Genomic DNA, 19,408 nt, shown 5'->3' on the forward strand with positions numbered 1-19,408 from the left:
GCCAAGCCAAGCTGCGCGTCAGCCGGCCGCCTTGCGTAGGCCTTCGACGCCCATCTGGGGCACTTCGACGTCGCCAAGTTGGGATACGCCTTCGTTGTGCCGCCGGTCGATGAAGCCGTTGCACTCGTGCACGACCTGGGCCCACTCTCCAAGTGCTCGACCCAGGTAGACGGCATTCCTGGCGTAAACCCCGACCGGCTTGGCGGCCTTTGTCAACGACTCTCGCCGGCCGTCCGGTCCGTCCTGCGTCGGCGCCTCCGTCGAAACGAACGGCGTCTCTCCTGCGGGGCCGTCGTCGGCACCCGCCGTCGCCACGCTCCGGCTCTCGTGCTCGAGCGCCACCACCGGCGTCGGCGTGCCTCGGAGCCACAGCTCAACCGACGTGTTCACCGAGCTCCTCCGGCACTCGCTCGACGCTTGCTGCTGAGAGCTGCCGCCGGCTGCCGCGTCGTCGGCGTCGTCGGACAACGGCCACATCTCGCTCGCCATCCGAGCCCTGGCCCCGACCTGCGAGTGCGCAGGAGCCGGAAGCCTGGGCCGCCGGAGGTCAAGACCGCCAGCTTGCGTCTGCGACTGGTGCCAACCCAGGACGAACTTGAAGACGTATTTTTGCTCGTCGAACACGGGCGACGAGCAGGCCGAGTCGGACTCGACCGACCTTGTGCCGGATTTCATCGAGCCCAGGAGGGTGAGAGGCGAGAAGCCGCGCGTCGGCGTCTCGGCGACCTCGTGCCGGGCGCCAAAGGTCTGCGTCCCGGCAAACGGGCCTTTGCCGGCTGCGTCCGGCACCACCGTCTGCTCGGCGCTGGCGCCGCCCGTCATCGAGAGGACCTTGCCCAGCAGCGACCACCGCTTCTTCGAGTCGCCCCTGGCGGTGACGCTACTCGGCTCCGGAAGCTCCTTCGACGACGGAGACTCCTTGATGATCCTGGCAAACGTGTCGAAGCCCATGAGAGGCCCCGGCACCGGCGTGTTCACTTCCTGTCGAATGATGATGAACCTCTTCCCGGGGACGGGACAGGTGGGGACCGTCGACGGCGGGACCCGTCCCGCTTCCTCGGCGCTTCGTTTCAAGAAGAGACAATGCGACCAGGCGGTCCTCAGTCGCGTTGCCGCCACGGCCATGATTTTCCTGCAGTTCCGGTCAGCACATCGCGATTCAGTACCGGGGCCCATCTCCGCCAACGTACACGTCGACCTCTGTGGCGCTGCCGTCGTCGCGGCAGATCCTCCAGCAGAGCAGGCGCTGGTAGTAAGCGCGAACCATGGGGCACCAGTTGTTGAAGAAGGCATCGAACGTCTCCTCGGTGAGAAGCCAGCTCAGGCAGAGGGCCTCTTTCCGCCGAGGGTCCTTGGTGAGGGCATCCCAGGTGGTGTAGAGGAAGGAGAGGATCCGAACCTCGGACATGGTGTTCAGGGAGCTCATGATCCGCCGGCAAACATCGAGCCAGAAGGTCCAGTCGATGTACCGCACCGACAGGTCCCGCGACTCAAAGTCGTGGTAAATCATGACGGCCTCCTCGAGAAAATCGCACAGCGTGAAGCAGGCGGCGCTGTTGAACTGCGACGTCTTGCACGTCGCCCCTCTCATCAGGGCGGCAAAGGCCTGGGCGATGGTGTGGCGGGCGTACGTCATCTGGGATGCGTCGTCGGTGAGGGCGTCCCGCAGCAGCACGATCAGCCGATTCTCGGCCATACCCTTCATCAGGTTGGTCGGCGGAAGGGTCATGGCCATGGCCATGGCCGAGGTGTCGGCCCCCTGGATCGAGTCGATCAACGGCGCTCCGTAGGCGTTCTCCATGGCCGTCTGCCGATGAATCGTCGCGTCAAAGGTGGAGAGCAGGTGGGCGTGGACGAGGACAAAGGTCGGCGATCTCGCCACCTCGGTCAGGGGCAGGCCGGAGGGTATGAACTGGTTGGCGAGGACGTGGTAGTACTTGCAGAAGATGAAGAAGAGATCGGTGTCCCGGCCCTTCCACCGCTGCACCCAAGGCCCCGTCCAGGAGATCCTGGCGACGAGCAGGGACAGCTTGGGCACCTGCTTCAGCATCTCCCACGTCGCGCCCGCCGATCTCCAACCGAACTGGCCCAGGGTCGGGGGGAAGAGGGCGGTGATGTCCTCGCTTTCGCCTGAGGACTTGCGCGGGAGTCCAAACTCGTCGGCGGTCCGTCGGATGAGCTCCGGGGTGATACCCCACAGGCGAACGAGGATGTCGGCGACGCTCGGGGCGAAGAAGAAGGCGTAGGCGCACGTCTTGCCGGCAAAGTTGACGAGGCTGAGGGGAGCGTGGCGCATCGACATGGTGCTCACGACGTAGCCCATCTGCTTCACGAGGTTGGTGACAAACATGGTCCGCACGTTGTGCTCGGCCGACTCGGCCAGGAAGGCCGACTCGTGCGACGTTTGGGTCGAGGCCGAGGTGCTGGTCCACCGTCTCGGCCTGACGCGCTCCAGAGGGGAGCGGAGTTCGAGCGGTTGAAAGTACGACGTCGCCTGGCGCCATTCCGATCGCATCATGAGCAGCGTGGCGGCCTCGAGAAGGATGGGCCGGTCGATGCCGGCGACGGCGTGAAGGCCTTGGTCGTCGAGGAGGTCGAGAATGGCACTCCACCATCTGTTCATCGCGGTCGCCCTTCGATCGACGTGCTCGAGACACAAGTCGAAGTTCGAACTGTGATCCGCTGTGGTGCGCAAGAACGGAAGCAAGGCATTCTTGACCAGGTGGACACGTTGAGATGTCTGCTTGGAAGCAAACCCCTTGACGTCCACCTCGAGAGACTTGAAGGCCGACCAGAGGGGATCCGGCAAATGAGGTGGCATCTCGACCGACGAGTCATCGGTGATTGGCGTGCTTGTGCTACCGTCGCTGCAGGATGACCGCGACGCGCTCGACTTGTCGCTCGACTTGTCGCTCGTCTTGTCGCTCGTCTTGTCGCTCGTCTCATCGCTCGGCTTGTCGCTCGACTCGTCGCTCGTTCGGAAGCTCAAGTCGTCGTCCGAGTGCTCGTCGCCGACGCCGGTTTCGTCGCCCGTCTCGTCACCGGTCTCGTCACCAGCGACCTTCTCGTCGTTGGAGTCGCGGTGTCCTATGCTGGTCGACGGTGAGGCGCAGCTGGTGTCGCAACGGAACCCATCCATGGCCATGGTCGCCGGGGTGGGCGGACCACCCTGCTTCGACTTGGCAAAATACACGGCCGGGCGGGTCACCGCCTTGGGGACGGGCGGCGGCTTCGCAGAAACGGGGGTGAGAGGGCTGTCAGTTTTCTGCAGGTCCATGTCTGTGACGAGCTGCAGACGTTTGGGCGCCGCTTTGGCGTGGCGCGTGGTGGCAGCCGTCGCCAACGGCTTACTGGCTTGCTCCACCGCTCCCTTCGGCGACGGCGACCGGGATGAGGTGGCCCAGGAAGGCCACCTCGAGATGCTGGCGAAAGTGGACGAGGTGGGCGTGCCACGCGCCGGGGGCGGCGACTCGCTCGGGGAATCGCTGGTCTCCATCTCGGACAGCGGCGATGCCTTCCGACGCCCCTCGGATCCCGACGTGTTGGACGACTTGGGGCTCGAGCGGAACCATGATCGTTGCAGGTTGATGAGCGAAGCCGTCTTGGACCGCGAGAGGGTACCCTTCCGCTGCAGCGGCGTCTCGGGCACCTTGTCCTTTCGAGTCGTCGACCGGAGCACCGGTGCGGGGTGAGGCTCGGTGGCGGATGTCGAGCGAGCCAGGTCGGATTTGGCAAACGCCGACGTGTCGAGTTGAAAGTCGGCGTTGAAGGAGGGAACGTCAAACTCGATGAGGTCAGTCCAACCCTTGCAGTCAATCTTCTCCTGGGCCTCGGGTGCGGGAGCGGCAGCGGTCGAGGAGTCGGCGTCGAAGCCGAAGTCAAAGGACGGCAAGGAGAACAGATCGGGACTCGACTGCGACCTCGCCAAGGACTTGGAGTAGAGGCCCGCGGCCGGGGCCATGGTTGTCGTCGCCGCGTGGCTCATGGGAGCAAGCAAGCAAGGCCAACCAGGTCGGTCGCTGCACAAGCCGCTGCAGGGGGCCGTCGGTGAGAGGTTCGAGTTCCGTTCGACCGTTCCTCTTCCGTGCGACGGATCGAGGCGTGGAAGCAATCAATTCACCATTTGCACGTTTCCCTTCCCCGCCTCGTCTCTGCTCGACAGCGGGGCACGGCAGCACGAGAAAGCAGCGTGAGGCGGAACGGAATGAATGGACGCGCGGCAGGTGCGTCCAGGGTCGAGGACGAGGGAGGCGAGCATGCAATCCCGTACGTGGGCGAGGATGGTATGGAGGATGGGATCGAGGAGGAGGACAAGGAGGGGGAGGAGGAGGAGTGGAGAGGGAGGAGGAGGAGGAGGAGGAGGATGAGGAGGGGTTGGGCTGGAACTGGGATGAGGATGAGGTCGAGGTCGAGGACAAAGTTGGGGCCGGGGTTGAGGAATATAGTAAATGCCGTGAGCGCTGGCCCTGGTGGTTGGCGGTGGTGGTCGCCGGGGGTGGTCCTCGGTGGTCGGTCACTGGCGTCGATTGGATATTGGATGCCTCCACTCTGACGAACGAACGAATCGGTCACGGTGGGCAGGCTGGGGGGGGGGGAGGAAGCGGGCCCTTTACAGGAACAGCCGTCGGTGACAGTGATGCGGGCTCGCGTCCGTACGGCGAGAGAAAATCGGGCGGGCGTCGATCGGGTTGCCGGAGATTGAGACGCCGTGTTCATCAGGGAGGCGAGTCAGCCAGGGAGATGGCAAAGCAGATGCAGGGGAGCGATGAGGATTTGGGGCGGGAGTTTTTTTTTCTGCATGAAGCAGGAGGGTTAACGAGTGACTTGAGACTTTCATGCGGCGAGTTAATGGCCCATGTCGTAAAATAGCAGCATTGTTTGGTTCGTACTAGCACCTCTAGCACGCACTCGCGGTACAGTGCAAGTTCGTGTACGGACGGCAAGTAGCGCATACATGCTGCACGCACGAGCAGCTAGCACCGACGACTAGTACTCTGTACCTGGTTTTTTACAGATACGTGGAGGGGTACGTGTACGTACACTGCGCACCGTGCTGGAGACCCAGCATTGCCGCCACGACCTTGTCCCATCTGGAGGTAATACTTAGTACTAGGTAGGTAATACCTGACGGCAGCAGCAGACGTCCTCGGCGCCGGTCGTGCGGTGGCATGGTGGAACATACGGCCTCATGGGGGGCAGACGCCTAGGACCCTTCCCCTTCAATTCGCCTCGGCCGGGGCCAGCGGCAGGGGCTGGCCGTCACGGCTGTCAAGGATGCCGTGTGCCTTGTCGCAAGTGCTGGCCGTGCTAGTGGTAAGACTTTTTTCTCTCACAGGAGGGTCAAGAGAGCAAAGTACCGTACCGTGCATAGTTCGTGCGCGTGCTGGCACACTGTAAGTACTCAGCACTCCGTACTCCGTACAGTGTACACATGATCGCACGGCGGGGGCAAGCGCTCAACGGGCGGCGGCGATTGCATGCTGTGCACAGCCTGGCACCTGTCCGCACGGGTAATTACCAGTACGGACGGCGCAGTTCATTTCACCAGCTTTCCGCTGCCACTCCCATTCGGTGTTTGCTACCACTAGTCGCCGGTGGAAAATTACCTCCCATGGCTATCGCTCTCGGTCAAGCGGTCGGTCGGTCGGTCAGACAGCTGGGCAGTCGGTCAGCCAGCCAGCCAGTCAGTCAGTCAGTCAGTCAGTCAGTCAGTCATTCAGTCAGTCAGTCAGTCAGTCAGCCAGCCAGTCAGTCAGCCAGCCAGTCCGTTGGTCACTCCGTCACTCGGTCGCCTCGACTCTCTCGAGGGACCCGCTCTGTCCGAAGCACGTTCCCGCAATGCGCACGACGTGACTCCTTCTTCAAACTGGGAGGATGGATGCAATGGTTCGTGCTGGAACGGCTCGTGTGGAGCTGGGTATGCACGTGGGTCATGATTGGTACCTACGGAGTAGGGGGCACCAGATTTCCAACGCCGTTGAGCCGGGGGTGATGGATGGACCAAGGCACGCGCGATGAACGCACGCCCCACGACGTGAAGGCAGCACACGCACGGAGTACAAGTACATTGTATTACATTGTACTTGCAGTAATACTGCACAGGTCTTGTCTTGTACATCAAGTGGTTGTACGTATGTGTTGGAGCCTAGGAGTACTCTGTACGAAGTACGGATTGCAGGAGTCGTACTCCGTACCTAAGTAACCTACTAGGTAGTACTGTATACTTGCCTGCACACGTACTCGCAGCACGGCACTACTGAGACGGGGGACGGAATACTCCTTGTTGTACCCACGGAGCCCCCCTGTCTGCTGCACCGCCAATCCATGCACGCCCAAGACACGCAGACATGGCGTGGCCCCCGAGCCAAGCCCAAGTACCGGCCGGGCCTGGTGCATATGGTAAACCTTCCGCCTGCCCGTCACGGGCACGGTGAGTCCGCGTCGGTTTCGGGTGTCGACGGTGTCGCTCGCCAGCAAGGTTCCTCGTGCAAAGGCATTTGCGGTTGGGCCCATGACGAGAATGGACGTCACAAAACGACGTACTTTGGCGTGCTGGCACTGGTGCGCATCAATCGCCGCTAGTGTCTCGGCCCCTCCAATTCCATGATCCATTGGTCCCACTACGGAGTAGTCACGGGCGGTAGCGCGTTAGACAGTTCTACGATGACAAGGTACCTGGCGCGACGTATGTGGAGGTACCTCCCCTTACTCTTTGGTACCCAGTATTAATAGCGACAATGGCACGTATCTGTAACAATCCAAGTACCTGCCATACACGCATGTGCAGGAAGCACGCTTCGTGTTCGTACAATACCTACTCGGTACTCCGTACAGGACCACCTAGTACAATATTACTCGGTGCCGACCAGGAAAAAGTTCTTGCGGTGCGACTATCAGTATCAACGCTCCAGTGGAGGAGGGGGCGTTCCTGAAAGGGCCCACCCGTCTTGGCGACGGTGACGGTCGACGGGGAGTAACGTTAGCACCTGCACGTACGGAGTGCTAGGCGCCTACTCCGTACTTGCTCCGTACTTTTACAGTATTTACACCAAAGTGCAGCTACTCCGTACACGCAAGTAAGTACAGGACAAGCTGTGGCTGTCTGCATTGTACTTACTGACCCAAGGTAGTACTACTGATACCGGGTACATGCATGTATGTACCTACAGAAAACGGACAATAATACGGGTTATTGCTTGTCCATGTGCATGTCTCTTGTCCTCTGCAACATCAAAACTGTCAGCACACCCATAGTACTACTTACCTACCTAGGCAGTAGGAAAGTACCTACTAGGTACTTAATAGTACGTACTCTGTCCGTAAGTACTCCGCTGGGGTACAGCGCTCGCGGGACACACAACCACGCCGTACAGCGAATGTCTGCGTGCGTGGTGGCGCCCTGGCCCGCCTGTCTCGACCCTTTGTGTGCTTTGTCTCAGCTTTCTTGCCTCTCTGCCTGCTGCCACTCCCCCCGCCTCCGACTCCAACTCCACCAGCGGCCAGGCCAAGGCCAGCCTTTGCGATTTATCCAAAATTAGTGTCGGCGCATGAGCAGGCCACGACGAGCGGTCGACATGATCGGACGCCCCTGCAGACCAATAGGCCGAGACGGGTGTGCAGGCGGGAGTGCGACGCGTGACTGTAAATTCTGCGTGCCAAGTGATGGGAGGGGAGGTCGCGCAGCGGTTATGCTGCTTATGCGTGCCGTTGGAGTTTGGTGAGGACGCAACGCACGGCAAGTACAGTGCAGTACAGTACGGTTCACGGAGCGCTACCTACGGTACGCTACCCAAGTACCAGGTGTACACATACTTGCATGTACGGAGGACGGTAGGTAGTATGACTGTTCAGTACAGTACGTGTACGGAGTACTCCGCCCTGGACCTATGCTGCTCCGTGCATGTTCTCCGTCGCGTCGAATCGCATGTTTGATTCGACACGAGAACGGGCACATGCGCAGGCCGGGGCTGCTGCGACCACTGCCGCCAGGCATTTCTGTGAAACCTCGCCGAGCCATCTCGGAGATCGACAGGCGTCCATCCATCGCTTCGCATCCATTGGGCTCGAAGCCCGTGCTCGTGCTCATTTTGCGTCGCCGATCCGACCCAAGCTCCATGTTCACAGCCCTCCGAGAGAAGCTGGTCTCTCACTTTCGCATCGCGCGCGCAGACGGCTCGGCAACTTTCATGCTGTCCACGGCGATAGCCTCGCAGTCGGCCTCTTCTTTTTCTCCGGCCTCGCGGGTGGAAAATGCGGAGGGGAGGGGGGGGGGGGGGGGCGGCGGGGTCGAGAAGCGGCAGATGAAGCAACGAGGCGGAATCCAGACTCAGCTGCGGACAGCAGGCCACCTGGTAGAGGCGTGCATGTACGCAGAGGTCACCACTGCTCGGGCTGCCGCTCCCGCTCTCTGCGCTGGCGAAACCCCGTGCGTGCGACGGGGTCGCACGGCCACATCCACGTCCTACTGATTCCCACATGCGAGCTTCGGCAGGGGGACGCCGCATCTGTTCCAGATTGGCAACAACTCGTCATCGGCGTGGGCAAGCCGGCTCATGGCTCATGTTGGCACAGTGTGTCGGGCTCGGACGAGACCGTCTGTCTTGCTCGAAATGCGAATGCTTGTACCGAGTACGTGCAAGTGCAAACGTACGTCCAAACGTACCAGGTAATTACTATACATGCAATGATGCAACTATGGCACATGCACATCCTCCGTGCTCGTACAGTGTACGCGCAGTACGTATGTACGCCTAAACCTGCATCCGTCATGGTTGTCCCGGTGTTCTTCATACTGTACTCCGTACTTGTACGGTACATGCACAGCGCAGCACATGTACGGGCATGTAAATGTAAGTTCACGTACGATCGATCGGCCAGCACGGTCCGTTCCTTGAGCCCGGGTCCAAGACCCCTGATGGGCTGAGGGTACTCCTACAACTACAGCCATCCACGATGCTATGTTGTACCTGCACAGCTAATGCTTGTCGTGGTGATTGTAAGAATATTCCGGGCTACGGGTACCGACCCGCCAGTCTCGAACAACTGCGGCATTTGCGCCATGCAGCCAGCCATCCATCCATTCAGCAGCTGGGGAGTAGCATGGGGTCTTCATTTCCAAATGATACTATGGCGTGCAGCCCGGAGGCCGGAGTACCTGCTCTACGTATTCCGCGAATCCACGTCCACGGACAAGTACGTACTGTATGCGGAGTGCTCCGTGTTTCCGTTAGACGCGTGCGTCCGTCTTGCTCCTGCAGGCATGATGAACAACCCGATACGAGTACGTAAGTAGTGATGTGCACAGTACACCGTACGGAGTACGCCCTACTCCGTACGCGGGACATAAGTAATACTGTACTGCACGGTACGCCGTACACCTAATACCAGCATCACTCCGTACATACTGCACAGCGTGATACTGTACTGTAGATCCCCTTTATACATCCCCCGGCTCCCGCCTGGCCATGGTGTCGAATTACAGGCACGCAACTCGTCAGCGACTCCGGCCTCGAGCCAATCTTCTCCTCGGTTCTCGGCAGGTGCGTCCACTTGCGAATCAGCCACGGCCTACTCCGTACGAGTACGCCGTCCCTTGATGCGCAGTCGGCTTCCTCTTTGCCGCCAGATGCCGCCTCACTCTCGGGTGCTTGGCCTGACCAGAGCCGGGCTGCAGACCGCTCCACGTGTCGTCGGGTCGGTCCATCTGGCACCCGACGTACTTGCCCTTTGCATGTGCATGTACTCCGTACTGTGCTTGGGCATCTGTAGTCGTCTTCGCAACGTCATTCATTTGGCAGGCGACTATACGGAGAAAAATCACCATGGCTTGTCATGTCTCCCCATCTTCATGCACCATTGTCTGTAGTGTTTGCTAGGCAGAGGTGTTTGGTAATGATGAGGACGTTTTGATCTTGGCACGTTGAAATATTCCTTCAGCAACTTGAGCACGGAGAGAGCACGTTGCTGTACACACATATGCCGTTCACTTTTGCTTCAAAAAAATGGGGGGGGGTTCATCTGTCCGCCATCTACCGGTACGGCACCGAGTGACCGATATCCGAGGACCACCGCCGCGCTCCGTCGTCCCTTTGACAGGTCAACGTGTTGCAGATGGACGTCAATCATGTGCGTGGCTTCGACCGCCATCGCTCACCGGCTCGCATGAGAAAGGCATGGCCGCGGAACACTTGTCCTGCGCTGCACACCCCAGAGCCGGCGTCCGCTGACGGAAGGATGGTGGCCATCACAGGGCGGACGGGAGATGGCGAGCGATGTGGCTCGGATGGATGGCTGGAGCAAAGGATTCCACGTCAGGAACAAAAGTCTTGTCGGGAATCCATCATCTCCGTTCCAGCAAGTTCGCGTACGATAGATCGTGAACTGATGATTGATGTAAAGATGGGAGGAGGTGCGAGAAATTTTCGCAACCAATGTCATGGTGTGCGTGCTTATGTAAGGCTGAGACCAGTGGGCCCGCTGCTGCATGGGGCATTGCCATGCCGGCTTCTGGGCTTCCGTTCCGGCGGTTGGATGAATAATCAATAAATAATCCACCCCCAGTTGCTGGCCTGCCTAACGAGGGTGAATGCCAAAAGCATACTACTAATACGCTTGCCATGCTGGCACAAGTACGGAGTACTGCAACTCCATGCCTGTACTCCGTGCGGTGTACAGAGTATTACGCCGTGCATGCGCGAGCATTGATGTTTAACTATAGCGCGGGAAGGACATGTCCCCTTGCAATAAACAAAGGTCCAAGACGGCTGAGGAATTGGTACGTTGCTTTTGCCGCCTTCTCTCCTATTGCCCCTTCGCCTTGTACCGAGGATGTATCATGGACATGATTGCCAGAACCGATACAGAGCCTCCCACCTGACAACCAGGTTCACGGGATGAGCTGCGACACTGGCATTCATGTAGGCGCGGGAACGACGTCCTCGAGAGCCAAAACCCTTATTTTCCCCAGTCGAGTGTCGGCAATGGACAAACCACCAACCGGCTGCGAGATTCCTCGCGACACGTCTAGTGCCTACCCTGGAGCCCTCATATGTAACTACTTGTTTCTTTTTCCATTTCGGTCGCCATGGTGAGCAGATCGACTGGCAGGTTTGCGTTCAGCGCCCTCCCGATGCTACGTCTGCGCGCTCGGATATTGTAGCTTCTCTTTCCTTCTCCCGCCTGGGGGCGTTTGGTCAATGCGTGGTGCGCCTCGTTGCAGCAGGTCGTCACCATCACGCCACCACCTCCAGTGGGATCTTGAAGGCCAGCCAGCGGACCAACTTCCTGCAAGCCGCGCTAGGGCCACGTGGGTAAATCAGGACCTTTGCACGTGCACATGATCGAGATACGTTTCGCCGGAGAGATGCATACATGTGTTGTACTTGCTCGCTCGACTTCCACTGCACGGCACGTTATGCACAGCTGGGGTGCGTCGTGCATCGTGTCTGGGGTGGATGCGTGTTGATTTGGCATGACGCTGTCTGTCGGACGCACTGATGACGGTGAGAAACCAAGCGATTGAATTTACACAAAACCGAAACAATGCTCAGCAGCAGAGCTATGATCTTCAAGCAAATACTTACGGAGCACACTTACTGTACGCACATTTGCTGTACTTGTACTCCGTACCTTAAGTAATATTACTACTCCGTACTTCCACTGTACAAGTAATACTTAGTTTGGTCCTTGACAGATTGATTGATTGGGACGAGACATTCAAGATTCCTCGTGGGAAATTGCACACGTACATGTACTTACTTACTTGCACTGTGACATACTGCACAAAGTGCACTCTACTGTACTTGTACTTGTACTTGTACCCCGTCCACCCCCCTTGGAGGAGGAATGAAGCCTACTAAGTAGGTACCTCGTAGGCGGTAATCTGGGGATTGCGAGGTGATACGTCCGTAGGTCCTCCGCACTGACAGTACTGTAGGTGTACCTCTTATCGACGAGAACTGCAGGGCATGTACGGAGTACGGAGTACCAATTACTTGTATTTATTGCATACCTAGTAGTTAAGTAGTTTCAAATTAATGCCAAGTACGGAGTACGGAGTAGGCATGTACGTGCCTGTACGGAGTACTCGTGCTCGATGATGCGTGCTCCTTGTGAGGTACTAGTACCGAAGTGGTAGGTACCTACCTGTTCGGAGCAAGTACAAGTACTTTCGCCAGTGTTCATTGCTGTCAATTCGTCTGATGATCCAACCGCTGGACAGACCACCAACCAGGGACGATCGGTTCACCAGGGCAAGGACAAAGAAATGGGGCGTCATCATTGGCCCGGATGCAATAGCTTCGTCGTTGGCACCCCAGCGGCTGGCGCCTTCGTCTGCGCCTAATCCTTGCCGCTCCCAGTGGCCCGCTTGGCGGCTGTAGCTCGGACCGTTCACCCCCCAGCCTCAGCATCGTCATACTTACGCTTGCTTGTGCCTTTTCCTTCAGCGCCTTTACCTTCAGCGCCTGCCGGAACTCGAATCTCCTCAACAGACGCCTTCACTGGTTTCTGCAACAGCTCAGTTCCATTGACGAGCGCCCACTCGTACCGCCACTCGTACCGCACATGTCTGGTCAAGTGAAGCGCTTCCCTACGAGGCAATCCTGTCGAAAGTGCCCTTTTCATTCCAGGTGTGGAGGAAAAATCAAGTCCGAGACATTGTGCTAATCGGTGCATCCCATCCGCTGATCCCTCGACCCTCTACGGGCTGGACGTCTTCGCCATCACTCTCCCTGGACCGCAGCACTCCCGACGCGGATCATTATCCAATCCTTCACGATGGCGTCCAAGCAGGACGACGGTCCCGCCGATTCGGAGGCACAGCACAACCCTCACGCGTCGGCGAGTCGATGGCGTCACCAGGAGTCATCGTCCTTTCGCAAGCACGCCCTCGATGCCCCCCAGACGCAGGCGCGCGACCCGGTCAACAATGGCACGACCGGTGACCTGGCCAACTTCCTCAACTCATCCCGCGTCGAGCCCGATGGCGATGGTGGCTCTAGCAGCCAACACCAGCCTCTGCCCATCACCGACGGAGCTGCGGCGGCCAAGGACCATGCCGACGACGGACACAAGGATGCCGCCTCGCCGGACGGCAAGGAGATTGTCTGCGGGCCGCTGCTAAACTACCGCCGCATGGACGACGGCAAATGGTACGGAAGCGTGCTCGTCGTCGTCAAAGGCGGCGGCCGCGAGGCCCTGTACCAGCCATCGCTTGTCCTGCGACGAGCCGCCGACCCGACGGAGGATGGCTCGGCTCCAACGGATGCCGCCTCGGCCCCGGCGGATGCTGTCGCCGGTACCAGCGGCGTCGAGGGCGGGCGCGAGGCCACCAAGGAAACGCGCTTCGAGTCGCAGCGCCTCTACTCGGATCCGCGAAACACCTTTTGGTCCTTTGACATTGAGGTGCCGCTCGAGGCCGACGAGGTCAAGTACGAGTACGAAGTGCCCGGAATGCGCTTCGCCGCCGACCCCCAGTCCCGCGTCAGCGCCTTCTTCGTCCCGGCCGTCGACGAGTCGATGCGCATCATGTTCCACTCCTGCAACGGCTTCAGCATCGGCACCGACGAGGATGCCTTCAGCGGCACTCCGCTCTGGCGCGACGTCGTCCGAAAGCACGAGCGGAAGCCCTTCCACGTCATGATCGGCGGCGGCGACCAGATCTACAACGACGGCATTCGAGTCAACGGCCCGCTGCGGGCCTGGACCGACATCGGCAACCCCAAGAAGCGGCGAGAGTACCCCTTCCCCGAGAAGCTGCGTGCCGAGTGCGACGACTACTACCTGAAAAACTACATTCGCTGGTACAGCGCGAAGCCGTTTGCCCTCGCCAACTGCCAGATCCCTCAGCTCAACATCTGGGATGACCACGATGTGAGTGCCGCGACGGCCACCCTGTCGCTCGCGTGGGAGTGACTGACCATGGTGCTGACCTCTTCCCCCCGAACCCCTAAGATCATTGACGGATTCGGCTCCTACGTCGACCGCTTCATGCGCTGCGACGTCTTTCGGGGCATTGGCGGCACCGCGCACAAGTACTACATGCTGTTCCAACACCACCTGCCACCGCCCGAGTCGACGTATACTTCGGGTGAGTCGCGGCCGTTCGGCTTCCGTCCGCAGGTGGTCCATGCGACGACCCCAGCTCACTCACCGATCGCAGACCACCTGGACGCCAATGGCAACCCGCCGGCGGCGGATCCGAACCAACTCATCAACACGTTTGTCGCGCCGCCCAAGACGTACCTGCAGTACATCGTCGGGGAGAAGCCGGGACCGTACGTGGCGGAGCATTCCTTCAACATATACTCCCGACTCGGTGCCCGGATCGCTCTCGTGGGAATCGATGCCCGAACCGAGGTAGGAGTGGAGCGATGACGGTCCGCCCCCGAGATTACTCTTGGCTCACGACGATGCAGCGAACCCGACACCAAGTCAACTATCCGGAAACGTACGAGCTCATCCTGAAACGGCTACGAGACGAGCTGGGCGCGGCCGCCGGCTCCTCGCGACCGATCAAGCATCTGATTCTGCTTCTCGGCATCCCGATTGCCTACCCGGTAAGGTCACCCCCCACGCCGCGGAGCCGTCCCGTTCCGACCTCGGCGCTGACGTGGACGACAAGCGCCTGACATGGCTGGAAAACGTGTTCCGAAGTCCCATCATGGGACCGATCAAGTTCATGAACCGTCGCTTCGGTCTCGGCGGAGGGCTGTTCAATCACTTTGACGGCAGCGTTGACCTTTTGGATGACCTCGACGACCATTACACAGCCAAGACTCACAAGGCGGAGCGCGCATTTCTCGTCCAGTCGATGCAGAAGATTGCGGCCGAGTTTTCCGTTCGCGTCACCATTCTCGGCGGGGACGTGCACCTGGCCGCTCTCGGACGCTTCTACTCGAACCCGAAGCTGAAGCTGCCGGTGGAAAAGGACAGCCGTTACATGGCCAACATCGTCTCGTCGGCCATCGTCAACAAGCCGCCGCCGCAAGCGGTGGCGAATCTGCTCGCGCGGAGGAACAAAATTCACCACCTGGACCATGATACGGACGAGACGATGCTCAACCTGTTCGACAAGAACCCCGGCCAGTCGAAGAAGACGGCGGACCACAATCGTTGCACGATGCCGAGTCGCAATTTTGCCATACTCACGGAGAACTCGCCAAACGCAACAGCAGCCGCCGAGACGAAGGCCGACGGGACCAAGGCCGGGACCTTTTCCGGCAAGGATGGACATTCGCCCCTGCACCGGGGCGAGTTGGAGGCCGGAACGAAGCACAAGGCGGCATCGTACGAAACCCATGGGCGGGGTCACGATGGCAGCCTGGACATTTGCATCAACGTCGAGATTGACCAGCATGATGCCGAGGGGAAGACGCAAGGCTACGGGTTGACGGTGCCGACGCTCGACTGCGAGGGCGGCCCGTCGAGGTCGCAGGGGGCGACAGCTTGAGAGGCCGCACAGAGGACACGCGGAGCATGACGATGGGGCCCTGGCTGGTGTGGCCGCCATGGTGATTTCTTTCCTTGTAAGAGCACGTCGTTGCTGATGTTTGCCATGCTGAGACGGGCTGGATTCTTGGATACTGTAGGGCAAGATGGTGGAAGTTTGCGCGCGATACCACGAAGAAGAGAACGATTTCTGTCGCATGTGAGGCGCTTGATGGTGGTGGTGTACGGATTTGCGACCTGCGTGCAATGACTATGCATTGCTGCTCTTTGACCCTGAGCATGAGAGACATGAAGTTGCACTGTAGTTTCTAGCTTCAGTGCGTGAGAGTGTAATTACTGTAGGTGAAGACTTGCCTACTCAACTTTAACAGTACTTGTGAAGGTATGGGACTTGCTCGGTATTTACATGTATTATTACTTACAGTGCTTGCAGGTTCTCTGTGCTGTACTTTAAGTACTGTAATACTTTTGCTGTAATTACTCCGTACTGTACGGAGTACGTAAGCAAGTACTTTCTGTGCATGTACCTACAGTACGTCGCGCCACGGCGGCTTGAGACGGGAAGTTGGGCGGTGGGGCAAGGCGCCGAGGTCGGCGGCCAGGTACGAGACTCCCTTGGCCCAATAGCTTTCCCCAGATTCAGCCCCGATTACTGCTTTGGGGGCTCTTCTGGGGCCAAGCATCCAGTCCCGATCGAGCTGCTCCCCCCGCCCTTGTGCATTTAAACCGCCAGAAGCCGAAGAGCTGTTGAAGCCTTCGGCCACTACTCCTCCGTACTCCATAGCGGAACACCAAACCAAAATAACGACCCTGCCAACTTCATCACCCATCGTCATCGTGCCACCTCACGGGCTTCGCCTCTGCGTCTTGCTGCCCTCCCCCATCCGTCCATTGCTGTTTTCTTCGTCCTCCCGAGGTCGGATTGAGAACAGAACAGAATACAACATGAAGTCGGCGATGCTCAACAAGGCGAGCGCTCAGGGCCTACGAGCTGTCGGTTCGGCCTCGCAGCGCATGAGCATGGGCACACTCGCGACATGGAGAACGCCCAAGGTGGCCAACGAGCCTAACGTGAGTGGCGGCAACGAGGTGGCTGAGAGACGACAAACTGACGCAGAGGTAGCAACACTACGCCAAGGGTAGCGCCCAGCGGCAGGGTTTGACGGCCGCCATCGACAAGCTCCGGCAGAGGTTGCCGCTCGAGGTGCCCGTCGTCGTCGGCGGCAAGGAGGCAAGTCGATTGCAGGCCTCCTGATATTTCTCCATGGCCGCCTTGCTCTCCTTCTCCCACCCCCTCTTCCCCCCTCTCCCTCCCGCCCCCTCTCCAGCTCGCTAACACGGCCGCAGATCAAGACGTCGGCCGTCTCCCACCAGTTCAACCCGGCAGACCACCAGTCCAAGGTCGCCTCCTACCACACGGCGACGCCGGCCGATGTCTCCAAGGCAATCGACGCCGCGCTCGCCGCCAAACCCGCCTGGGAATCCCTCCCCTTCGCCGACCGGGCCGCCGTCTTCCTCAAGGCGGCCGACCTCGTCGCCAACAAGTACCGATACGACATCATGGCCGCCACCGTCCTCGGCCAGGGCAAGAACGCCTGGCAGGCCGAGATCGACGCCGCCGCCGAGCTCGCCGACTTCTTCCGCTTCAACGTCCTCTTCGCCCAGGAGCTTCTCGGCCAGCAGCCCGAGCACAACGCCGACGGCGTCTGGAACCGGCTCGAGTACCGGCCGCTCGAGGGGTTCGTCTACGCCGTCAGCCCCTTCAACTTCACCGCCATCGCCGGCAACCTGCCCGGTGCGCCGGCCCTCATGGGCAACGTGGTGGTGTGGAAGCCCAGCGACTACTCCATCGCCTCCAACTGGCTCGTCTACCAGATCCTCCTCGAGGCGGGCCTGCCCAAGGACGTCATCCAGTTCGTTCCCGGCAACCCCGAGGAGGTGACCAAGGTCGCCCTCGGCCACAAGGACTTTGCCGCGCTGCACTACACCGGCAGCACCGCCGTCTTCCGCAAGCTGTACGGCGCCATCGGCCAGGGCGTCGCCGAGGGCCGCTACAAGTCGTACCCTCGCATCGTCGGCGAGACGGGCGGCAAGAACTTCCATCTCATCCACGCCTCGGCCGACGTCGACAACGCCGCCATCCACACGGTTCGCGGCGCGTTCGAGTACCAGGGGCAAAAGTGCAGCGCCACGTCGCGGGCCTACGTGCCCAAGTCGATCTGGCCCGCGTACAGGGAGAAGCTCGTGGCCGAGACGAAGAAGCTTGCGATGGGTCAGCCGGGCGACTACGGCAACTTTGTCGGGCCCGTCATCCACGAGGGCTCCTTCAAGAAACTCTCGGGAGCCATCGACGAGGCCAAGGGCGACAAGGCGCTGACCCTCCTGGCGGGCGGCGCCTACGATTCGTCCAAGGGCTACTTTGTGCAGCCGACCATCTACGAGACGACGGACCCGAGCCACAAGTTCCTCTCGACGGAATTCTTCGGACCCATCCTGACCGTGCACGTCTACGACGACGCCGCCCCGGGCGCCTTTGGCAAGGCGTGCGAGCTCGTCGACGGCACGTCCGACTACGGCCTGACGGGATCCGTCTTCGCCACGGACCGCAACGCCGTTCGGTTCGCCGAGGAGAAGCTGCGCAACGCGGCGGGCAACTTTTACATCAACTGCAAGAGCACCGGCGCCGTCGTCGGCCAGCAGGCGTTTGGTGGATCTCGGGCGAGCGGCACCGACGACAAGGCCGGCAGCCCCAACCTGCTGACGCGGTTCGTGAACATGCGGGCGATCAAGGAGGAGTTTAACGCGACGACCAAGGTCGAGTACCCAAGCAACGAGGTGTAGGCGGGGGAAGCCATCACGGACTGAATGGGCGCCATGGGCTGGAAGGGTGCCGTGGGCTGGAAGGGTGCCGTGGGCTGGAAGGGTGCCGTGGGCTGGATGGGTAGGTCGGGGGGAAAATGATGGGATCACCGCGCTGCCGACCAAGTCGGTGGACAATGAGCAAGAACACGTACGGCCTGGATGGAGTCGCGGCGGGCAAGGAGCTCTTGACGATGGAACAAAGTAGCTCGGAGAGCGATGCGACCGTCGGGCAGGCACGCGACCCGGAGGTGAATTGTGATTCGCCCGCGCTCACGAACGTACATGTACGTGCACGTAGTCTGGCTACCTCTGCTGCCGTCGTTTGCCTTGGCATCGCATCATGATGCGGATTCACGACGAGCCACGACAACGGTGGGACAGGCGGGGGGAGAAGACGATGGCCGGCGAGGTTTCCACGTCGTCCTGGTGTCTCGGGTGATGGCTGCTGGACAGGGAGAAAACATGCTAGCATGTACGACGGCGGCACGGAGAATGTCAGCGTAGATATCTGACTGGCACGTTTCAGCTCCGGCGGAGATGCGTACGCAAGCAACCAAGGAAGCTTCAGCCGACGCAACACGGTGGCTTCGGTTACCGTTCGAAGCTTGCATGCACGATACATGCCGTACATGGGAGCACATGCACTCGCATGCGGCCGGTTCCTGTTCGAAGCTTGCGTGCACAACGACGTCCCAACCCACACAACCGAGCGCATGCGCACCGCACCCATTGCACGCGGGCCGCATGGGTCGTCGTTCCCCGTGCAGGGTTTGCAAGACTTGTCGCATCCCATCCATGCACCCAAGCGTCCAAACATCCAAGCGATGGCAGTATCTCGGCAGCCTCTGTAATGAATAGATTCGAGGCCACCTTTTCCATCCACATCGGAGGCGACCGCTCGGTCGAAGGCGACACGTGCGCGTTCAGGGCGTTCGAGAGAAGCGTCACACGACAGCGACGAGAGTCGGTCGAGAGCGCCCGAGGATCAAACGAGACGTTTGTCGGTTGCACGTGCTTATTCCTACGACTTGCAGCCTTCTCTTCCTCTGCCCTCGTCTCTCCATGGCTCGCGCGTGGGGGCTCGTCGTGGGCGTAT

The 19,408-nt window shown here is 60.1% G+C and overlaps 3 protein-coding genes across 3 annotated transcripts; 2 read left to right on the forward strand and 1 right to left on the reverse strand.

The window, feature by feature from the left end:
* Nucleotides 1-18: 18 nt before the first annotated feature.
* Nucleotides 19-4,716, reverse strand: DCS_07449 (protein family UPF0592; the record flags this gene model as incomplete). The annotated part of the gene is made up of 3 exons (XM_040804734.1): nucleotides 19-1,132; nucleotides 1,191-3,980; nucleotides 4,121-4,716. The coding sequence occupies 3 exons, from the start codon at nucleotides 4,714-4,716 to the stop codon at nucleotides 19-21; spliced, it is 4,500 nt and encodes a 1,499-aa protein (XP_040654838.1).
* Nucleotides 4,717-12,777: 8,061 nt separating this feature from the next.
* On the forward strand, nucleotides 12,778-15,451 carry DCS_07450 (uncharacterized protein; the record flags this gene model as incomplete). Its single annotated transcript, XM_040804735.1, has 4 exons — nucleotides 12,778-13,872; nucleotides 13,954-14,358; nucleotides 14,418-14,558; nucleotides 14,624-15,451. The coding sequence occupies 4 exons, from the start codon at nucleotides 12,778-12,780 to the stop codon at nucleotides 15,449-15,451; spliced, it is 2,469 nt and encodes an 822-aa protein (XP_040654839.1).
* A 944-nt stretch (nucleotides 15,452-16,395) lies between these two features.
* Nucleotides 16,396-18,291, forward strand: DCS_07451 (delta 1-pyrroline-5-carboxylate dehydrogenase; the record flags this gene model as incomplete). Its single annotated transcript, XM_040804736.1, has 2 exons — nucleotides 16,396-16,521; nucleotides 16,594-18,291. The coding sequence occupies 2 exons, from the start codon at nucleotides 16,396-16,398 to the stop codon at nucleotides 18,289-18,291; spliced, it is 1,824 nt and encodes a 607-aa protein (XP_040654840.1).
* Nucleotides 18,292-19,408: the final 1,117 nt, after the last annotated feature.

This window comes from Drechmeria coniospora, chromosome 03 (genome assembly GCF_001625195.1).
Source record: "Drechmeria coniospora strain ARSEF 6962 chromosome 03, whole genome shotgun sequence".
Taxonomy (NCBI): domain Eukaryota; kingdom Fungi; phylum Ascomycota; class Sordariomycetes; order Hypocreales; family Ophiocordycipitaceae; genus Drechmeria; species Drechmeria coniospora.